At 40.0% G+C, this 15,831-nt stretch overlaps 2 protein-coding genes and 1 long non-coding RNA gene across 6 annotated transcripts in view; 1 reads left to right on the top strand and 2 right to left on the bottom strand.

The window, feature by feature from the left end:
• Nucleotides 1–48: 48 nt before the first annotated feature.
• BCAS2 (BCAS2 pre-mRNA processing factor) lies at nucleotides 49–9,220 on the bottom strand. Of its 2 annotated transcripts, XM_058716149.1 has the most exons (7): nucleotides 9,067–9,215; nucleotides 8,866–8,958; nucleotides 6,078–6,148; nucleotides 4,060–4,221; nucleotides 2,554–2,604; nucleotides 1,355–1,435; nucleotides 49–353 (listed from the first exon to the last, which is right to left on the bottom strand). In XM_058716149.1, the coding sequence occupies exons 1-7, from the start codon at nucleotides 9,208–9,210 to the stop codon at nucleotides 227–229; spliced, it is 729 nt and encodes a 242-aa protein (XP_058572132.1). In that variant the 5' UTR covers nucleotides 9,211–9,215; the 3' UTR covers nucleotides 49–226. The 2 variants fall into 2 exon arrangements, with proteins under 2 accessions (XP_058572132.1, XP_058572133.1); XM_058716150.1 differs by lacking the exon at nucleotides 2,554–2,604 and having other exon boundaries at nucleotides 9,067–9,220.
• A 128-nt stretch (nucleotides 9,221–9,348) lies between these two features.
• On the top strand, nucleotides 9,349–13,682 carry LOC131504150 (uncharacterized). Its single transcript, XR_009257811.1, has 2 exons — nucleotides 9,349–9,787; nucleotides 12,992–13,682. It is a non-coding gene; the product is annotated as an uncharacterized LOC131504150 (long non-coding RNA).
• DENND2C (DENN domain containing 2C) overlaps nucleotides 10,180–15,831 on the bottom strand; it is a 91,531-nt gene continuing 85,879 nt past the window's right edge. For 2 of the 3 annotated variants that reach the window (XM_058716139.1, XM_058716137.1), the window contains exons 17-19: nucleotides 13,846–14,085; nucleotides 13,520–13,606; nucleotides 10,180–12,088 (exon numbers count right to left, since the gene is read on the bottom strand). In XM_058716139.1, coding sequence (XP_058572122.1) covers nucleotides 12,057–12,088; nucleotides 13,520–13,606; nucleotides 13,846–14,085 — 359 coding nt within the window. In that variant the 3' untranslated portion in view covers nucleotides 10,180–12,056. The remainder of the gene's footprint in view (nucleotides 12,089–13,519; nucleotides 13,607–13,845; nucleotides 14,086–15,831) is intronic. The other variant, XM_058716140.1, reaches the window with a different exon arrangement.

The following is a 15,831-nucleotide window of genomic DNA, read 5'->3' as shown; positions in this document are numbered from 1 at the left end:
CCTAAAGTTGTTTTTTTATGGCAAAAACAAAACAGAACAAAAAGCCCACCAAGCTGAAAGCTTTTATTCTGCTAAAACGTACAAATATAACAGTCCACACTCTACAGTAAACATTTAACCACTGATGATTTCCTTAAGATGCTGTTCTCCTTCACAGCTCAGATGCCTGATTTCCTGTGAAAGCCCAGTCTGCCTTCCTTTCTACCCATAAAATTCATCTGTCTCTTTAGAAGTCTTGCCGGATGTTTTCTTTGTTTGCCTCTCCATGTTGCTGCTTCATTTGAAATATTTCATTTTCTAATTGCACGATAGTCCTTTCAATCTCATAATTCTTGCTGACGAGGGATACCCAACTAAACAAGTTAAAAAAAAAAAAGGAAAAACTACTTAATATAGAATTTCTCTTAGAAGATTTTATCATATATGTTTTCTTTCAGGGTCATATTGTGAACCACTTTAACTTTCCATTTTAAAAAACTAAGGCACAACTGGGGGAAAGTGGATAAAGGGTACATAAAGTCTAGCTGTAATATTTCTTACAACTGAATGTGAATCTACGATTATTTCAAAATAAAAATTTTTAAAGCAAATCAGAAATGGTTGAAGAGACAGGACAAGGTGATGGAAGATAACATTTAATGGGATTAAATAAATGGAGAGAAAACAGGGCAGAGGCAATAGTTAAAAATGGAGGAATTTCTAGAATAAGAATCCCACAGAAAAAAAATCTATGACAAATGAAAAGAAACACACATGTATATTTGGGAGATTCTATTAGCTTGAAGAAAAATGTGAAAAGATGAGTAGACTGATAACACGGGGTACATGGAGGGGGAGGAGAAGGTGGAACAAGGAGAATGATGGGCGGGGAAGGGAGAAGGGAAATACAAAGCAAAAAAGAGAAATGATACAAAAATTCCTGATTATATTTAGGGACTCATATAAATTTATCAGTATATATGAAGAACATTTTAAAAGTAAAAAAATGAACACAGGGAAAAAAGTGGAAACAAATTATCAAAGTATGAAATCTCCCTCCCTCATGAGTTAAAAAATAGGTAAGTGTTTTTCCTTTTAAAAGGAGTAGAAGTAGAATCCTTTTCAGAGCAGAAACCCTGCGCTGGAGACAGGGTGTTCTGAGACCAGAAGCAAGCAGCAGTGGTCCCGCCCCTCTCTGTGCCTTCCAAGCCCACATATCAAGAGACAGGCAGAGGCAGTGAAGAGCGGGATTCAGAAAACAGCATTTGTTTGACACCTGTGGCATTGCATTTGAATAGTGTTGAATCACATTATTAAATCTGGATCTTAAAATGTGCTAAGTGATTTAAAAGATGATGGAACTGAAGATACGCACGTTGACTCCATTTCCCTTAATTTGGATCCAGCTGTGAGCTGCATGTTCTTTCGCTGCCAGTTTAAATCTTGAATATGTTTCCTGTAAAATATTATTTATATGACCCACCTACATTTTAATATAAGACGAAAATCAACAGAAAATCTATAATCAACGTAATATAACATCTTTAATTCCTTGAGAGGGACAGATACAGTAATAGACTAACCCCAAGAATTACCTATTTTTCAATTACAAATTTCATAAAACATGCTCATCATGAAAAATTAAGCATGTAGTACACATACACATAGATTAAAGAGAAGTCCCTCCTCCCATGTGCCTCTCCTTCTAACTAACTGCTGTTCAGTTTTTGGTGGGTGTTTTTCCAAAGTCTTTCTTTCTCCCTTTTCTCCCTCCCTCCCTCTCTTTCCAAACTCTTCTCTACATGTATATGTGCAAGAAGAGATTAATTTTTTTTTAAAGTAACCTCTATGCCCAACATGGGGCTTGAACTCATGACCCCAAGATCAAGAGTTGCATGCTCCACTCCAGATGCCCCAAGATGAATTTTTTTTACATAAATCAGATTATACATGTTCTGCTACAACATTTTCTCCTTCTAAAAGTGCCTTTTCAATGTTTGCTGATTTGCAAATTGCAAATGACTTGGTAGAGATGTTTTCAGATCTCAAGTCTACTTCTTCTTTGCTCTAGTAAGGCAAACCCAGCACTGGATGCTGGACACATAGATCATCTAGTACTACTCTCGTATGACTACAGTCCATGGGTTCCTTTTTCTTCTGTCTGTTTAATAATGATTCACCTAAACTTTAAAGTAAGAGGAAAATAAGGGCACCTGCTGGTTCAGTCAGAAGAACATGTAACTCGTGATCTCGCATGATCCTGAGCTGTGAGTTCGACCTCTATGCTGGATGTAGACATTACTTGAAAATAAAATCTCAAGGGGCACCTGGGTGGCTCAGTTGGTTAAGCATCCGACTTTGGCTCAGGTCATGATCTCACGGTTGGTGAGTCTGAGCCCCGCATCGGGCTCTCTGCTGTCAGCACAGAGCCCTTTTCAGATCCTCTGTCTCCTTCTCTCTCTGCCCCTCCCCCCGCTCGCATGCACTCTCTCTCAAAAATAAACAAACATTAAAAAAAAAAAAAAACTTAAATAAATAAATAGGAAAAAAAAGTAAAAGGAAAAACAAACTTGCCTTAACTTCTGGAGCTCTTTCTGTGCATGTTCAATCATATGAACTAGATTTCTAAGGAAGGAAAAGAGGAAAACCAGATTAATATACATTAAAATGTAATAATACCAACTAAAAGTGAACTATCTAGTTGATACAAATTCAAGTTCTTCTGCTATTGAGCTCTGTGCCAAATACCACATTAGACACTCTATATGTAACTATTAGCTAATTTAATTCTCCTAAGAATTCTTTGAGGTAGGTATGATTACTCCTATCTCACATGTGAGGACATTAAGCTTAGAAAGATTAAGTAACTTGGTCAAGGTAACATAGAAAAGTGTCAGCTGAATTCCACTTCAGGTCTTTTAACATCTCAAGACCAACCAGTTTACTGATACCGTGATTTCATATAGTTAGGTCACTTCTTAAACTATCATTACTTTCCATGGAGAGAATGGAAAATAACTCACGACTGTATTCATTCAAATCCCTATTATCTCCCTATTTCTGTACCCACATTTATCGTGTCATTCTCCCCTCCCATCTATTGCTAACTAGAGAAAGAAGACAAAACTGTCATGGAAGGCTGCAGATTTAGATTTCGTACAAGTCGGCTCTCACTAGCACAGCGGAAAAGCTGAGCAATATACAGTAGCATGCAACTATCATCCTGAGAGAAGTGATTAAAAAAAATTTAAGTGTTTATTTGTTTTTGAGAGAGAGCGAGCGTGCACACGCACACAAGCGGCGGGGCAGGGTGGGGGTGGGGGGGGGGTGGGGAGGACAGAAAGAGAAAGATAATCCAAACCAGGCTCTGCACCATCAGCAGAGAGCCCTATGTGGGGCTGGAACTCATGAGCTGTGAGATTGTGACCTGACCAGAGCTGACACTTAACCGACTAAGCCACCCAACCCAGGGTGACCCTGAGAGAAGTGATTCAAGGGCAGTCACCAACACCCCTCCACACCTTTTAAATAAAGCTTTACTGAGATATAATTCACATAACCCTGTCGACTTCCTCAACGCAGTAGAGAATCACCTTTAGGGTCCATTTGAACCACACTGGCCCTACTATTCTCTTGCTCTAGATCCAATATTGTTTCTTGGCTTTAATGACTCAAATATTCTTCTTTCTCTACTTTTTTTCCCCCTATTAACTGCAATTCTCTCAAGAGTCAGTCTTCAAACAGCTGTGTCTCCCCAGGCTTATCTTTCTTTGAAGTCATTAAAAAAATTTTTTTTTCTTAATGTTTATTTATTTTTGAAGGAGAGAGAGAAAGAGACAGAACACAAGTCGGGGAGGGACAGAGAGAGAGGGAGACAGAGAATCTGAAGCAGGCTCCAGGCTTTGAGCTGTCAGCACGGAGCCCGATGTGGGGCTCGAACTCATGAACCGTGAGATCATGACCTGGCTGAAGTCAGACACTTAACCGACTGAGCCACCCAGGCGCCCCACCCCCCCACTTTAAAAAAAAAACACCAAAACTGTGGGTAGGATGGGTTTATAAAAACAAAAAACTTCTTACTCATTATATACTTTCCAGGCATTGCATCCATGCTGTGACATTAGTTCCAGATTCTCAATTCGAACCGCTTGATGCTCTAACTGTGCCATAGAATTGTTTACACATTCTTGCCATGCAGTAATGTCATTTTTCTGACCTGAGGAAGGGGCTGGAAGTTCATATCTGAAATTAAACAACAATAAAATCTTTACCTTTCCTCCCAATAGAATGCTTCACAGGCCTATGCACAATGTATAATCTACAGAAGATTGAAGATGTAGATTGTGCGGTAATAAGAAACCTATTCATCCTAAGAAACAATTCATTCACAAATAAGATTTAACATTCATTATATACAGAAACAAAAAAAATGGTTTACTTCAACATGAAGTGATTCAATAAACTAGAGTACGTTCATATGAAGGACTGTTATACTAGTTACTGAATGCTACTAAAGAATATTTGAAACATTAACATGTTTATAATATTAAGAGAAAAAAATAGGATACGAAAAAACTATGCTATCATTTTTGTAAAACACACCTACATTCATCCAGCTTTCCACCCACATACCCACACCGCTCTAAAGAAAAAAATGGAAGAGAGATCGTTAATTCTTTGCACTTGGACCTAACTCTATTCTCTCTACACACTACACATTCCTTCAACACTGCTGACATAGCCAATAAATACTCTTCATAAATCTCAGCTTGTTACTGATGAGTTACTACAGATGAAGTTTTAATTTCCATTTTAATATTTTGACTAGCTACTGTAAAAACCCCAAACTGTTCCTATGAAAAAAAGAGCGTGTGTGAGTGGAGGGAGGGGCAAAGAGAGAGGGAGAGAGAGAATCCCAAGCAGGCTCTGTGCTCAATCCCACAAACCATGAGATCATGACCTGAGCCAAAACCAAGAGTTGGACACTTAACCAACTAAGGCACCCAGGCACCCCTAATCTATTTCCTTTAAAATGATATCTTATTAAGTTTCATTCACAATCCACTGTTTAATGGGTCTAAGGCTTTGAGACATACCGCCATAAAGGAGTTACTGTCCTGAATATCTATAGAGCAGAAGGACCTGGGAACAGAAGAAATGAGGAATCCTGGAATTTATTCTGCCTTTATCACTCAGGATAGACAGGAAATGGAGCACAAGAGAAGAAGCAATATAGTCTTCCGGTTCTACAGACTCAAATCCCTCTTCTAATCTATACATATGCTGAGAGGATGAACCTACTGTGGATGTGGCCCTTTCTCAAAGGACTGGGCTGTGACAGATTACTTAGCAGTTCTCACAATTCCAGAGTGATCTTAAAGTCAACAGGGATCTCAGATGTTAAGCATTCATTTTAGAAAAAGTAACAAAGGAAGTTTGGGTTTTTCACCCCTGAGAGAGAAGCAATTTTGAAATAAAGTGACAGGGGAGGGAAGAGAGTGGAACCAAAGTCAAACTATCCTAGCACTCTGTTTACTAATGCTGCCTTGTGTAAGAGTGAAGCAGGAATCATTATAAGCCATTAACATGGTTTCACCCAGATATGTTGTGAGCAAAGAACTAGAGATCTAATTAGGAACATGTCCTTGAAAAATTTTAAAAACATGAACCTCATTACAATTCACACCATTCCTCTGTTGTTGGATTTTAAAATACAGCAGTTTGTATTTCTTTTTTAATCTTTATTTTTTTTGAGAATGAGAGAGAGCATGCACGGGGGAGGGCAGAGAGCGAGGACAGAGGATCTGAAGCAGGCTCTGTGCTGACAGAAAAGAATTTGATGTGGGCTTGCACTCACCACCGCTTAACCAACTGAACCACCCAGGCGCCCCTAAAATGCTTTTCATTTTTAAATAACAGTGCAAAAATATATCTGAACACAGAATTATAAAAACCACTATTACATGAAAAAATATAAATATATAAAATCAGATAGGAATTTTTTCTTTGCAACATTTTAACAGACCTACAGCAGTTTTACTAGTAACTTAAAACTGAACAATGATTTGGGTCCAGCTGAACCCAGAAGTAGAACTTACCGTTTCATACTGAGTAATTCTATTGGTTGTCGAGCAGCCAGTCTTTCAAATTCATTTCTCATTATGTCGGTCTGATTTGGAGAAAGAATTATTTCCAAAATCATATCGACAAATTGCAATTAATAACCGCCAAACAAATAATAAATCTAACCTACTTAAATATTTGTCCTTTATGCTATCCATTAATATGGATCATTTCCCTTCCCACCAAGCCTTCTCTGGGTTAAATGCTCTCAAGGGTCAGGAGAACACATACTTCATATATAAAGGGACCCACAGGGAAAAGGTTAAATCCTCAACCAGTGGTTCTCAGTCCCAGAAGCACATAATAATCAGCTGGGAGCTTTGAAAACAATTTCAATCCCAGTCACATCTTACCCCTCTCTCCCACTCCCATTTAAGTGTTCTGAGGTGGAGATAGGACATGATTATCATTTGTTTTTAACTTATCAGTTGACTGTATAGTGAAGCCAGTGGTGATCTAAGTATTCACAGGGTTGGGTTGGGGGTAAGGGGTGGTGGAGGAAAGGACTTGGACATGAAAAAATTTGCTTTTGCTTTAGGGCTATGAGCCTAAACCCATACTTTCTTTTTGGTCTTGGCTGCCATTTTCATACTTTACTCTTTTCAAAGAATGAGAAATGGGGAAAGGGAAAAAGAAACCGGTTCTGCTATCTGTTCTAACAATTGTGCAATTAAAAAAGGATAGCTGGGAGCTATGGTAGAGCTCCACTCCTTGAGGTGCAATGTTTTGGTCAATATCCTATTCCATTTCTGTTCTGCACATTTCCTGGCCTGAGTATAAAGAACTGCTTAGGTATTCATTTATAGTAGTATTTCAGTTCTCCAATTCCTAGCATAGAATAGACTTTCATAAATAGGTTTTTTCCCCATAAATAATTGTTTAATGAATTAACTCAAGAGCTTTCTTTCTTTCTTCCAAGAAAATTTATTTATTTATTTATTTATTTATTTATTTATTTATTTATTTATTTATTTATAGAGTAAGCGAGCAGGGCAGGGGCAGAAAGAGGGGGAGACAGAATCCTAAGCAGTCTCCACACCATCAGCTCAAACCCACAAACCGTGAGATCATGACCTGAGTTGAAATCAACAATCGGGCACTTAACCAACTGAGCCACCCAGGGGCTCCTTAAAGATTTTATTTTTAAGTAAAAATGTGGGGCTCAAACTTACAACCCAGAAATCAAGAGTCATATGCTCTACCAACCAAGCCAGCCAGGCACCTGGGAAGAGCAGTTTCAAAAGCAGTTTGAGGAGTGGTTAAGGTCTTAGGCAAATTAGCTTCTCTAAGCTGTAGTTTTCCCATTTAAAAAATTAGGATAATAAACATAGTTATATAATTCACAGGGTTGTTTTTAGGACTGAGATGGGGAGCCTTGTACGTTATTAATTCCTATTTATAAAAAAGGGTTAAATAATCAGTATACTAATTATAACGAAAGGAGGCATCTGTTGTATTTGCGAGAGCTGAAAGGAAAACTGGGTCAAGTAATCTGAAATTTTCAAGAGCCAATCTAATAAGGAAGCATTACTGTACTTAGTTCTTTTTTGTAAATATTTTAAATGTTTATTTTATTTTTGAGAGAGAGAGACTAATCGTGAGCGGGGGAGGGGCAGAGAGAGGGAGACAGAGAATCCGAAGCAGGATCCAGGCCCCCAGCTGTCAAAACAGAGCCCAGTGCAGGGCTCGAACCCATGATCTTTGAGAACATGACCCAAGCCAAAGTCAGTGTTTAACTGACTGAGCCACCCAGGCACCCCTGTACTTAGTTCTTAGTGTGGCACCATCTATATTTGGGTAGCAACATTATATATTTGGGTAACATTTAGAAAATGCATGGGAAAATAACATATCACAGGAGCACCTCTCTCTATTTAAAACTTAAACAACTTCCCGCCCCCCCCCCCCCACATTACTTCAATATAAATACTGCATTTTTTGTTTGAGAGAGAGAGAGAGAGAGAGAGAAAACGCACGCTTACGTGCATGGGGAAGGGGGACAGGGACAGAGGATCTTAAGCAGGCTCCGTCCTTAGCAAGGAGTCCCACCAGGAGCTAGATCCCATGACCTGCGATCATGACCTGAACTGAAATCAAGAATCGGCTTCTCAGACGACTGAGCCACTCAGGGGCCCTGCGTTTCATAACAGAATTCTTTCATTAAATATATGGTTACCTATAATGGGGGGTAAAAACTCAAATATGTATATACTTAAGTGCCTAACAGAATCTATTAATTTAGAAGTAATGCTTCACATTACATTTAGCTGATTACACCCTAAGTAGTATCTTGGGTGCACTTCTGGGCTAATTATTTAAATAGTATTTTATTTCTATACGGTTTGTCACTTCAGTCATTCGCATATGTTCGGTAAATATCTAGCCTGTGATACAAAGGCCGCCCTCTAGTGGTTCTCAGGAGCCTAAGTAATTAGGCTTATATACATTAAAAATGCCTACTCGTTTCAGTGTAGACCTTTGCGAGTAGGGCATACCTTTGAAAATTTACGCCAAGGAGCCAATGTCTGAAAAACGTACACGCTATTTTTTGCATTGTTAGGTCGCGAAACCCCAGAAAGTCCTTCAGTGGGTCTCAGAATAAGAAAGATGGAAAACGTTTATCTAGCTGTTTTCAATGGACCGATAACACCTACACAATAAAGTAATAGCTAAACAAGAAATAGTTAAAGCTGGCATTTAAAATTCACTTTTCTGTGGCTAGAACTCTCAAAATATTCACAGCACTCAAGACCTCACACTTGCCTCAAAAGCAGAATAATCCGGGGCTGTCAGGTAGCTCAGGTAGTTCTTAGTAGGTCGGTATCTGCGGGTTTCCTCCTCCACCAGCGCTGCAGCCTAGAAACGAGAACAGGGGCCAGGACAGGGACAGCAACTTGCAAGGTGCTTTTTCAGCACCAAGGGCTAGACAGCGCTGACTCAGCTACACCGACAGCGCGAACTTACCGCTTCCCGCACACCGGGCGCTTCGTAACCTTGGTCAAAATACGGCAGCGCGTCTACCACAACCTCTCCGGCGACTAAACCCGTGCCCGCCATTCTTAGGCTTGCCGAAATTTTCTGAGTCTGCGCAGACTCAGGCCCGTTCATTACGCCTGCGCTCGCCATGACGTAATACACGTCGCCTGCGCATTGGCTCCAGCGCATGCTTAGTTGTCAATTCTGAAGGCGCACTCGCCCAGGGGTTGGGAATTGCCCAGCCATTTTCTTTTGGTCGGACGTGACGTCACGTCGCGATTTCCCAGAATCAGAGGAACTCCTCGATTTCCTGTCCCCCAGCGTGCCCCCCATTTTGGCCTCCGACTGGGAACATTTTGGAGGGGAGTTAGGTCTATTGTTGCCGGCAGGACTCTGATATCTAGGCGGGGGAATGTCTTAAAACTTTTGGAGGGAACTGGCAGTGGGATTTGGCGGGGAGAGAGACACTGGTTTCCCACTCGGCTTGCTCCCCTAACTTCCCTCCTTCAACCCTTAAACTTTTCTCTTTGTGGCAGTCTTTCTCTGTCCCTGAGCTCCTTGCTGTACCCGCCCACTATTTTTCGTTCTCGGCCCCTGAGAGCCCTTGCATTGGATAAATGCAGTTATTTCACAGATTCTGGAAGTTGGCGCCAGTCTCCAGTTAAAGCTGCGAAGCTTAAGGGTCTTCGTAACAAAAGGAACCACCAAGGTGAGATTAATGATTGCCCACCAAATCCAGATTCAACAAAATCGCGTCATTTTGCCTTCAGGACGTCTATGAAATCCAGTCATTTTGCCTTTAGGGTGTCCGGAAATAGAATTATGCTCATTGCCTTCCAACCACTCCTGCTGCCGTCGCAGCACCTCTTTGGGCCTGGTCTCCCAGCTCCCTTTGACTAAGCAGGCCAATACCAAATAAGGTCGTCGGACTATATGCCCTGCCCTGTGTGTGTGCGATCCAGACCCAGGCTTTGTCTGCTAGGAGCCTGGAAATGTTGGCCACGGTTACTAAGTCGGGTTAGTCTAGCATCGATTCGGATTGTCTTTCGAACTATCATCAGATAAACGTGCTAGTTATAGATTTAAGTAGTGTAGAAGGTCTTTACATCTTAAGCAATTTTATTTAAAATTCTAGAGATCCATGGAATTTTTGTTTATTCATTAAAAGATCTATAAACAACATTTTATACAAATCTTGAGCAACTCTTTTTACAAATATGTCCAGAATTCGTTATACTTTACAAAAACAAAATAAAACAGACCTAAGAAAAGGAAGTAGCTTCAGGTCACAGGGATAAAATAAGACCTCAATCCCTGATACAAAGGTCTCCTCACAGAGGGACGGTCAGTGTTCACCACTGTAATACCTCCTACCCCTATTTTATAAACAATTCCCAATTACTGATTTTCCTTCAGGGTTGGGGTGGCAAATGGAGAGATGTCTGCTAAGATCCCCACTGGGGTTAGCTGCTTAATAAACATTTTACAAAAGATACAGGCTCAGTTCTATTTTTTAGGCCCATAAGAATTATATAGCACCAGCCTTAAATGGTATCTGCTTCAGATTCATTCATGCGCACCTGAATGGGTTGTAATGACAATACTGTGCAAGTCAATAAACTGCATCATAATACAACTTGTAAGGTTTGGTTAAGTTGGAATAAATATTTTTATGCCAGTTAAACCCATCAGCAGGAATTGAAGAAAAACAAATGGACATCTATAACATTTATCACTGAAACCACACCATCACTGATAAATCCCTACTACGATTTTAGATATTAAGAGTCGGGGTGATTATGTGGTGAATGTCCAGGAAATGTTCAGTCTTGAGTCCAATTTAATTAGGGCAAAAAGTCCAACAATTGTAGGGGAACCAAAAATGAGTCTCCTTTAGGCACCTATAGTTTGAAGTCCCTTCTCAGAGCTGAGAGTTGGCTTCGAGCTTCAAAGAAAACTTTTTTGATAGCTGTGGTCCCACAGAGCTCAAATTTCCATCTGCAGGACTAATCAACTTTCTCTGTGTTCACAAATGAATAGTCCTGGCTTCAGTTCTGGCTCTGCTGCAGAACTCTGGGCAAGTTAGTCAACCTCTTTGAATTCCAGTTTCTTCATTAGTAAAATGCGAGATGCAAGTATCTCATGAAGTTGACTTGAAGACTGAATAAGATGACATACAGGTACCATCATGCATGGCACACAAAGACACTAAAAAAGGGGGGAGGGATAGTCTCATGCCCTTGCAAGGATGTTTTCCTGTTCCAATTCTACAAAGTTTAATGTTGACAGGCTACTCACATGCCACACAATGTGGAGGAGCCGCAAGGTATCTACTTGTATGAGATCCTCAATAACAGTGTTAATAAATAGGGCTTCCACGGAAGTGCGATCCCCTCAACAGAACGTCAGGCTGGAGGTACAGAAATGAGCATATTCCTTGCCTCAGCTCAAACAGCCCATAGGTTTAAAGCTGCCATGATATTTCAGCGATGAGAATTAACGTGTGTAGGGCATATTCTGCACTTCCATCATGTTCCCCAGTACCTGAAACTCAGAATTTCTTTTATTGTGCTCATCTTTGAGCTGTTTATTTTTTTGAGCCAGGTGCCCCTCCTCTTTGAGCAGTTTTTAAAAATGCAACACCAAATCCTTCCCTAGTAAAAGACAAATGCCTTCACAGACTAAGCACATAACACAAAGAATGAGCCTAAGAATTCAATAGAAAAGGCTACTGGGGGGGGTTGGGGGTGGGGAATGGAGGCAGAGTAATTAGAACATTGGTTCCAGACTACTCTCGACAACTCTCCAGTGATTACTACAGCAGCAGCAGGAGAATCCTCCAAGGACCTGGCCTGCTTTGTAACCTTTTCAACTTTTCCAGGATTTTGTAGGCTACTCCAGGGCCTCCTGACTCTTGGAAAAATATTTTCTTTGGCACTTTCTGTTCTATTTAGGATGAAGACAGTCTATCAAAGATTTCATTTCTTCTGCAGAAATTTCATTTTACTTCCTAAAGAGAGAAAAAAGTAGAGTGAACTCTCATTAGTTCATTTTTATTTGTTGTACATTATTTCAGGAAAGGGATTAACTATTTAGTCATTTAGAACAGCCCAGGAGTAAGCCGCCATCCAAAGCTATCAGGGGATGTGGTTACCAAACAAACCAACTAACCAACCCCAAATGTCTAATTATAGAGGTAGAAGAGAACTCAGACATCACCTAATCCAGTGGTTTTCAACCTTGACTATAGGTTAAAATCACTTGGCCTGATCCCCAGAGATTTCTTGGAGCCTAGTGTGGAGGAAATTTTCATTTAAGTTCCCCAGAGATTAAAACATTGTAGTCAGAGTTCAGAATCACTGATTTGATCTAACCTCATGGTATAAAGATTAAATAACAGCTCAAAGTATAATTTGCCCATGGTCTTTCAGCTAGTTAAGGATAAGGCCTAATTTTAATTAGGGGCATGTATTTTTCTTTTTGTACTGAAGTATAAATGACATACAATGTCCTATTAGATTTAGGTGTACATCATAGTGATTTGACATTTTTATACATTATAAAATGATCCCTATGGTAAGTCTAGTTACCAGGGGGTACATATTTCAAAGACCAATATAAACACCATGGAATGCAGGTTCTTCATTGTTTTGGGGTACCACATCACTGTTCTCCAATATCACAAAGGATAATAAAAAGTTAGTTATAATTGAAAAATCATAAACATCTGTGTTTCTTTATGAAGTGTAAAATTAGAGTTGTAGGAAATCCTCTTTTGCCTCAGATGCCCTCTAAACTGGCTGTTTTAAATCTGAAGTTCATGGATGGGCTTCAGGAGGGTCCATGAATACCCTAGAATTATATGTAAAAATTGTATGTTCTTTTTTTTCATGTTTATTTTTTTATTTTTCAGAGAGAGACACAGCCTGAGTGGGGGAGGAGCAGAGAGAGAGGAGACACAGAATCCAAAGCAGGCTCCAGGCTGTGAGCTGTCAGCACAGAGCCCTACATGGGCTCAAACCCACCAACTGTGAGATCATGACCTGAGATGAAGTCGGATGCTTAACTGACTGAGCCACCCAGGCGCCCCTAAAAATTGTATGTTCTAAGCATACTTTTCTGGGGAAAAGATCTACAGTTTTTATGAGATTCTCCCAGTGATGTGACCTAGAAAAGATTAATAATCATGATATGCAAATTCTTATGTTATCTGAGGAAAACAGACCCAAGGACAACTCTGCTGGAGAATCCTGACCTCTGAGAAACACTTCCTTTTCTCCAAAAAAACTTTGGAACTAAGTCATGGTTTATGTTCAGTGTATTTGAGGTCATATTGTTGATTTGATTATAAAGCTTTTGTGAGGAGGCATACTTACTGCAAAAAGGTGTTTTGTTTGTTTGTTTTTTTAGTCACATTATCCAAAAAGAAAAAGCAACTCACCAAGACTCCGCAAAATTCTATTCATCCCACTGGGCTCAGACTCTGGAATTGTTTCCAAATACTGGAGGGCCCGGACCTCAAACAAACCTACAAGGAAAACTCATGTTGGTGAAATTTTCCAATAGTTACTGAAAATCACTTAAATAAACCTCTGTGCTTTCTACCAGTGTGATTCCATAGCTGAAACAAAATTATAAGATAAATATTTTCCATAATAACAACCTAGATTTTGAGCCCTAGGCTTTATACCATTTTTTGTTTATATTATTTTCAAATGCTCCAACTGCTCACTAAATACAGAGGGATAACTTTATGATGAAACTGACCTTTCACCCCACTTTTCCGAAGCTCTCGGTCCTGGATGAAGCCTGCAAACATCTGAGTTTCCATGAAGAGATCCAGGAAGTGGCGTACACTTCGGGAGGTGTGGGATTTACGGAATGGTTCCCTTTGGAATACACGCTCCCCACGCTCAGTGACAGTCATGCTCAAAGAATAATGTCCCACCAGCTCCACGAAAAACCTCACAAATGCCTCGGACACCAGAGAGTTGAGTGTCACGTCTGCTGCAAAATGAAAGATAAATAAGGAAGAAAGAAAAGAAAAACCCTAAGTTTTGTGTTTATGGGAAATGGTTATGAAAGTCGTGTACAGGAAATCCTAGATCAAAGGACTGAGAATCCCGATTCTTGGCTCTCTTGCACACTCCATGACCTGCACAAAGTCAGTGGCTTATATTTTTAGTTTCATTTTCTTCCCACACATACTCTTGTTACATCTTTCAGCCTGGATTGCATATCCGTGATCTCACTGTAACTGCTCTTTCAAAGGCCACCAGTGAGAACCAGCCAAATTTAATCTGCTTCACTATTCGTCTCTCCTTTAAACTCTGCTGCATTTATGTGAACCCCCTCCTCATTCCTCCTCTTGCCTCCCACAACTTTATATTCTCCTGATTTTTTGGATCCCTCTCCTGCTTTTATGACCAAGCATTTGTTTTTCTCTTGCCTCTTCTTCCTCTCCCTAAGCATGGTCCTCAGACCACCTCTCTTCAGCATTCCCACCCTTAAAGAGCTAACTGGCATAGAGATAGAGCTGGCTTTCCATGTTGATAATTCTCAACCTTACATCTCTAGCCCTGATATATCACCAGAACTCAGGTTACCTACCTATCATTACCATGATGGGTAATCATCATTTGGTTGTCCCATTACCACTTAAATTCTATCTGTCTAAAAGTCAAATCAGGTCCTTTTGAGAAATTGGTAAAATACACATGTTCAAAATCAAATTCATTCTATTTTTCCACCAAATCAGTTTCTCTCTCAACTTTCCCGTTTCATACTATAACCATTATTATTCTAGAATAATTTGAGTGCTTAAGATATGTCAAGCACTGTATTTAGAGCTTTTGTAAGTGTAATGATACAGTGGTCCAGGTATTATTTCCTTTTTACAGCTGAGGGTAATGAGGCTCAAAACAAAGACATTCTCCAGGGTCATCTCATCTATTACAGGGAGAAGTTGCCAGACTCCCAAGTCAGGTAATTCTTAACCACTGTAACATGAAATATATTGCCTTTCAGGTTCCAGGCTCAAACCTCAGATTCAACTTAAACTCCTCCTTTTTCTTCCATATTCCCCTTCATGATATCTCTTGCTCTTTCCATTAGCTCCGTGCTGGGCTGGGAATCGGGCCTAGGTTTGGTCAGAGTTGTACCATGAAACAGCAGTATAATGGGAGGCAAGTTGCTTTACACCTGTACCCCCCCACCCCACGGCCTCTCTTTCCATATCTGTACAATAAGGTGGCTGATGAGGTGACCACTAATGTCTCTTCTGGCATTACAGTGATTATAAAGTACATTTTTAAAATATTTTGTTCAACAGACATCCTTCTCCTCTCTTTCCTTCTGTAGCTGAGAATCCATGATCCATCACTGCTTTTATTGTCAACACCTGTGCCCCAGTCTCCCACCCCTTCCAGTTACTGTCCCATTTCTCTTCCACTTTACAGCAAAACTTTTCAAGAGTTGTTTATACCTGTTGTACCCTTTCTTAATCTAATTCCCTTTGTTCTAAAAATTATGCATTTCTATAACTTATCTTCAATTATTTGTTTTAGTGTATATGCTTTGTAAATTCTTTTACATGTATAAATCTTTCATAAGGTCACAAGTGAAATGAACCCACCAGTACCCACCCCAAAGTTTAAAATAGATGAGATCATCAAGGGTTATCTCTGAAGCTCTGTGTGATGCCCTCTCTGAAATGTTCTTCCCCTACTCTCCAATAGAGGGCGACGATTCTCT

The sequence above is a fragment of the Neofelis nebulosa genome, chromosome 2, assembly GCF_028018385.1.
Source record: "Neofelis nebulosa isolate mNeoNeb1 chromosome 2, mNeoNeb1.pri, whole genome shotgun sequence".
In the NCBI taxonomy this organism is placed as follows: Eukaryota; Metazoa; Chordata; class Mammalia; order Carnivora; family Felidae; genus Neofelis; species Neofelis nebulosa.
Note: the sequence above shows the minus strand (reverse complement) of the source record. Positions and strands in the feature narration are given on the sequence as shown.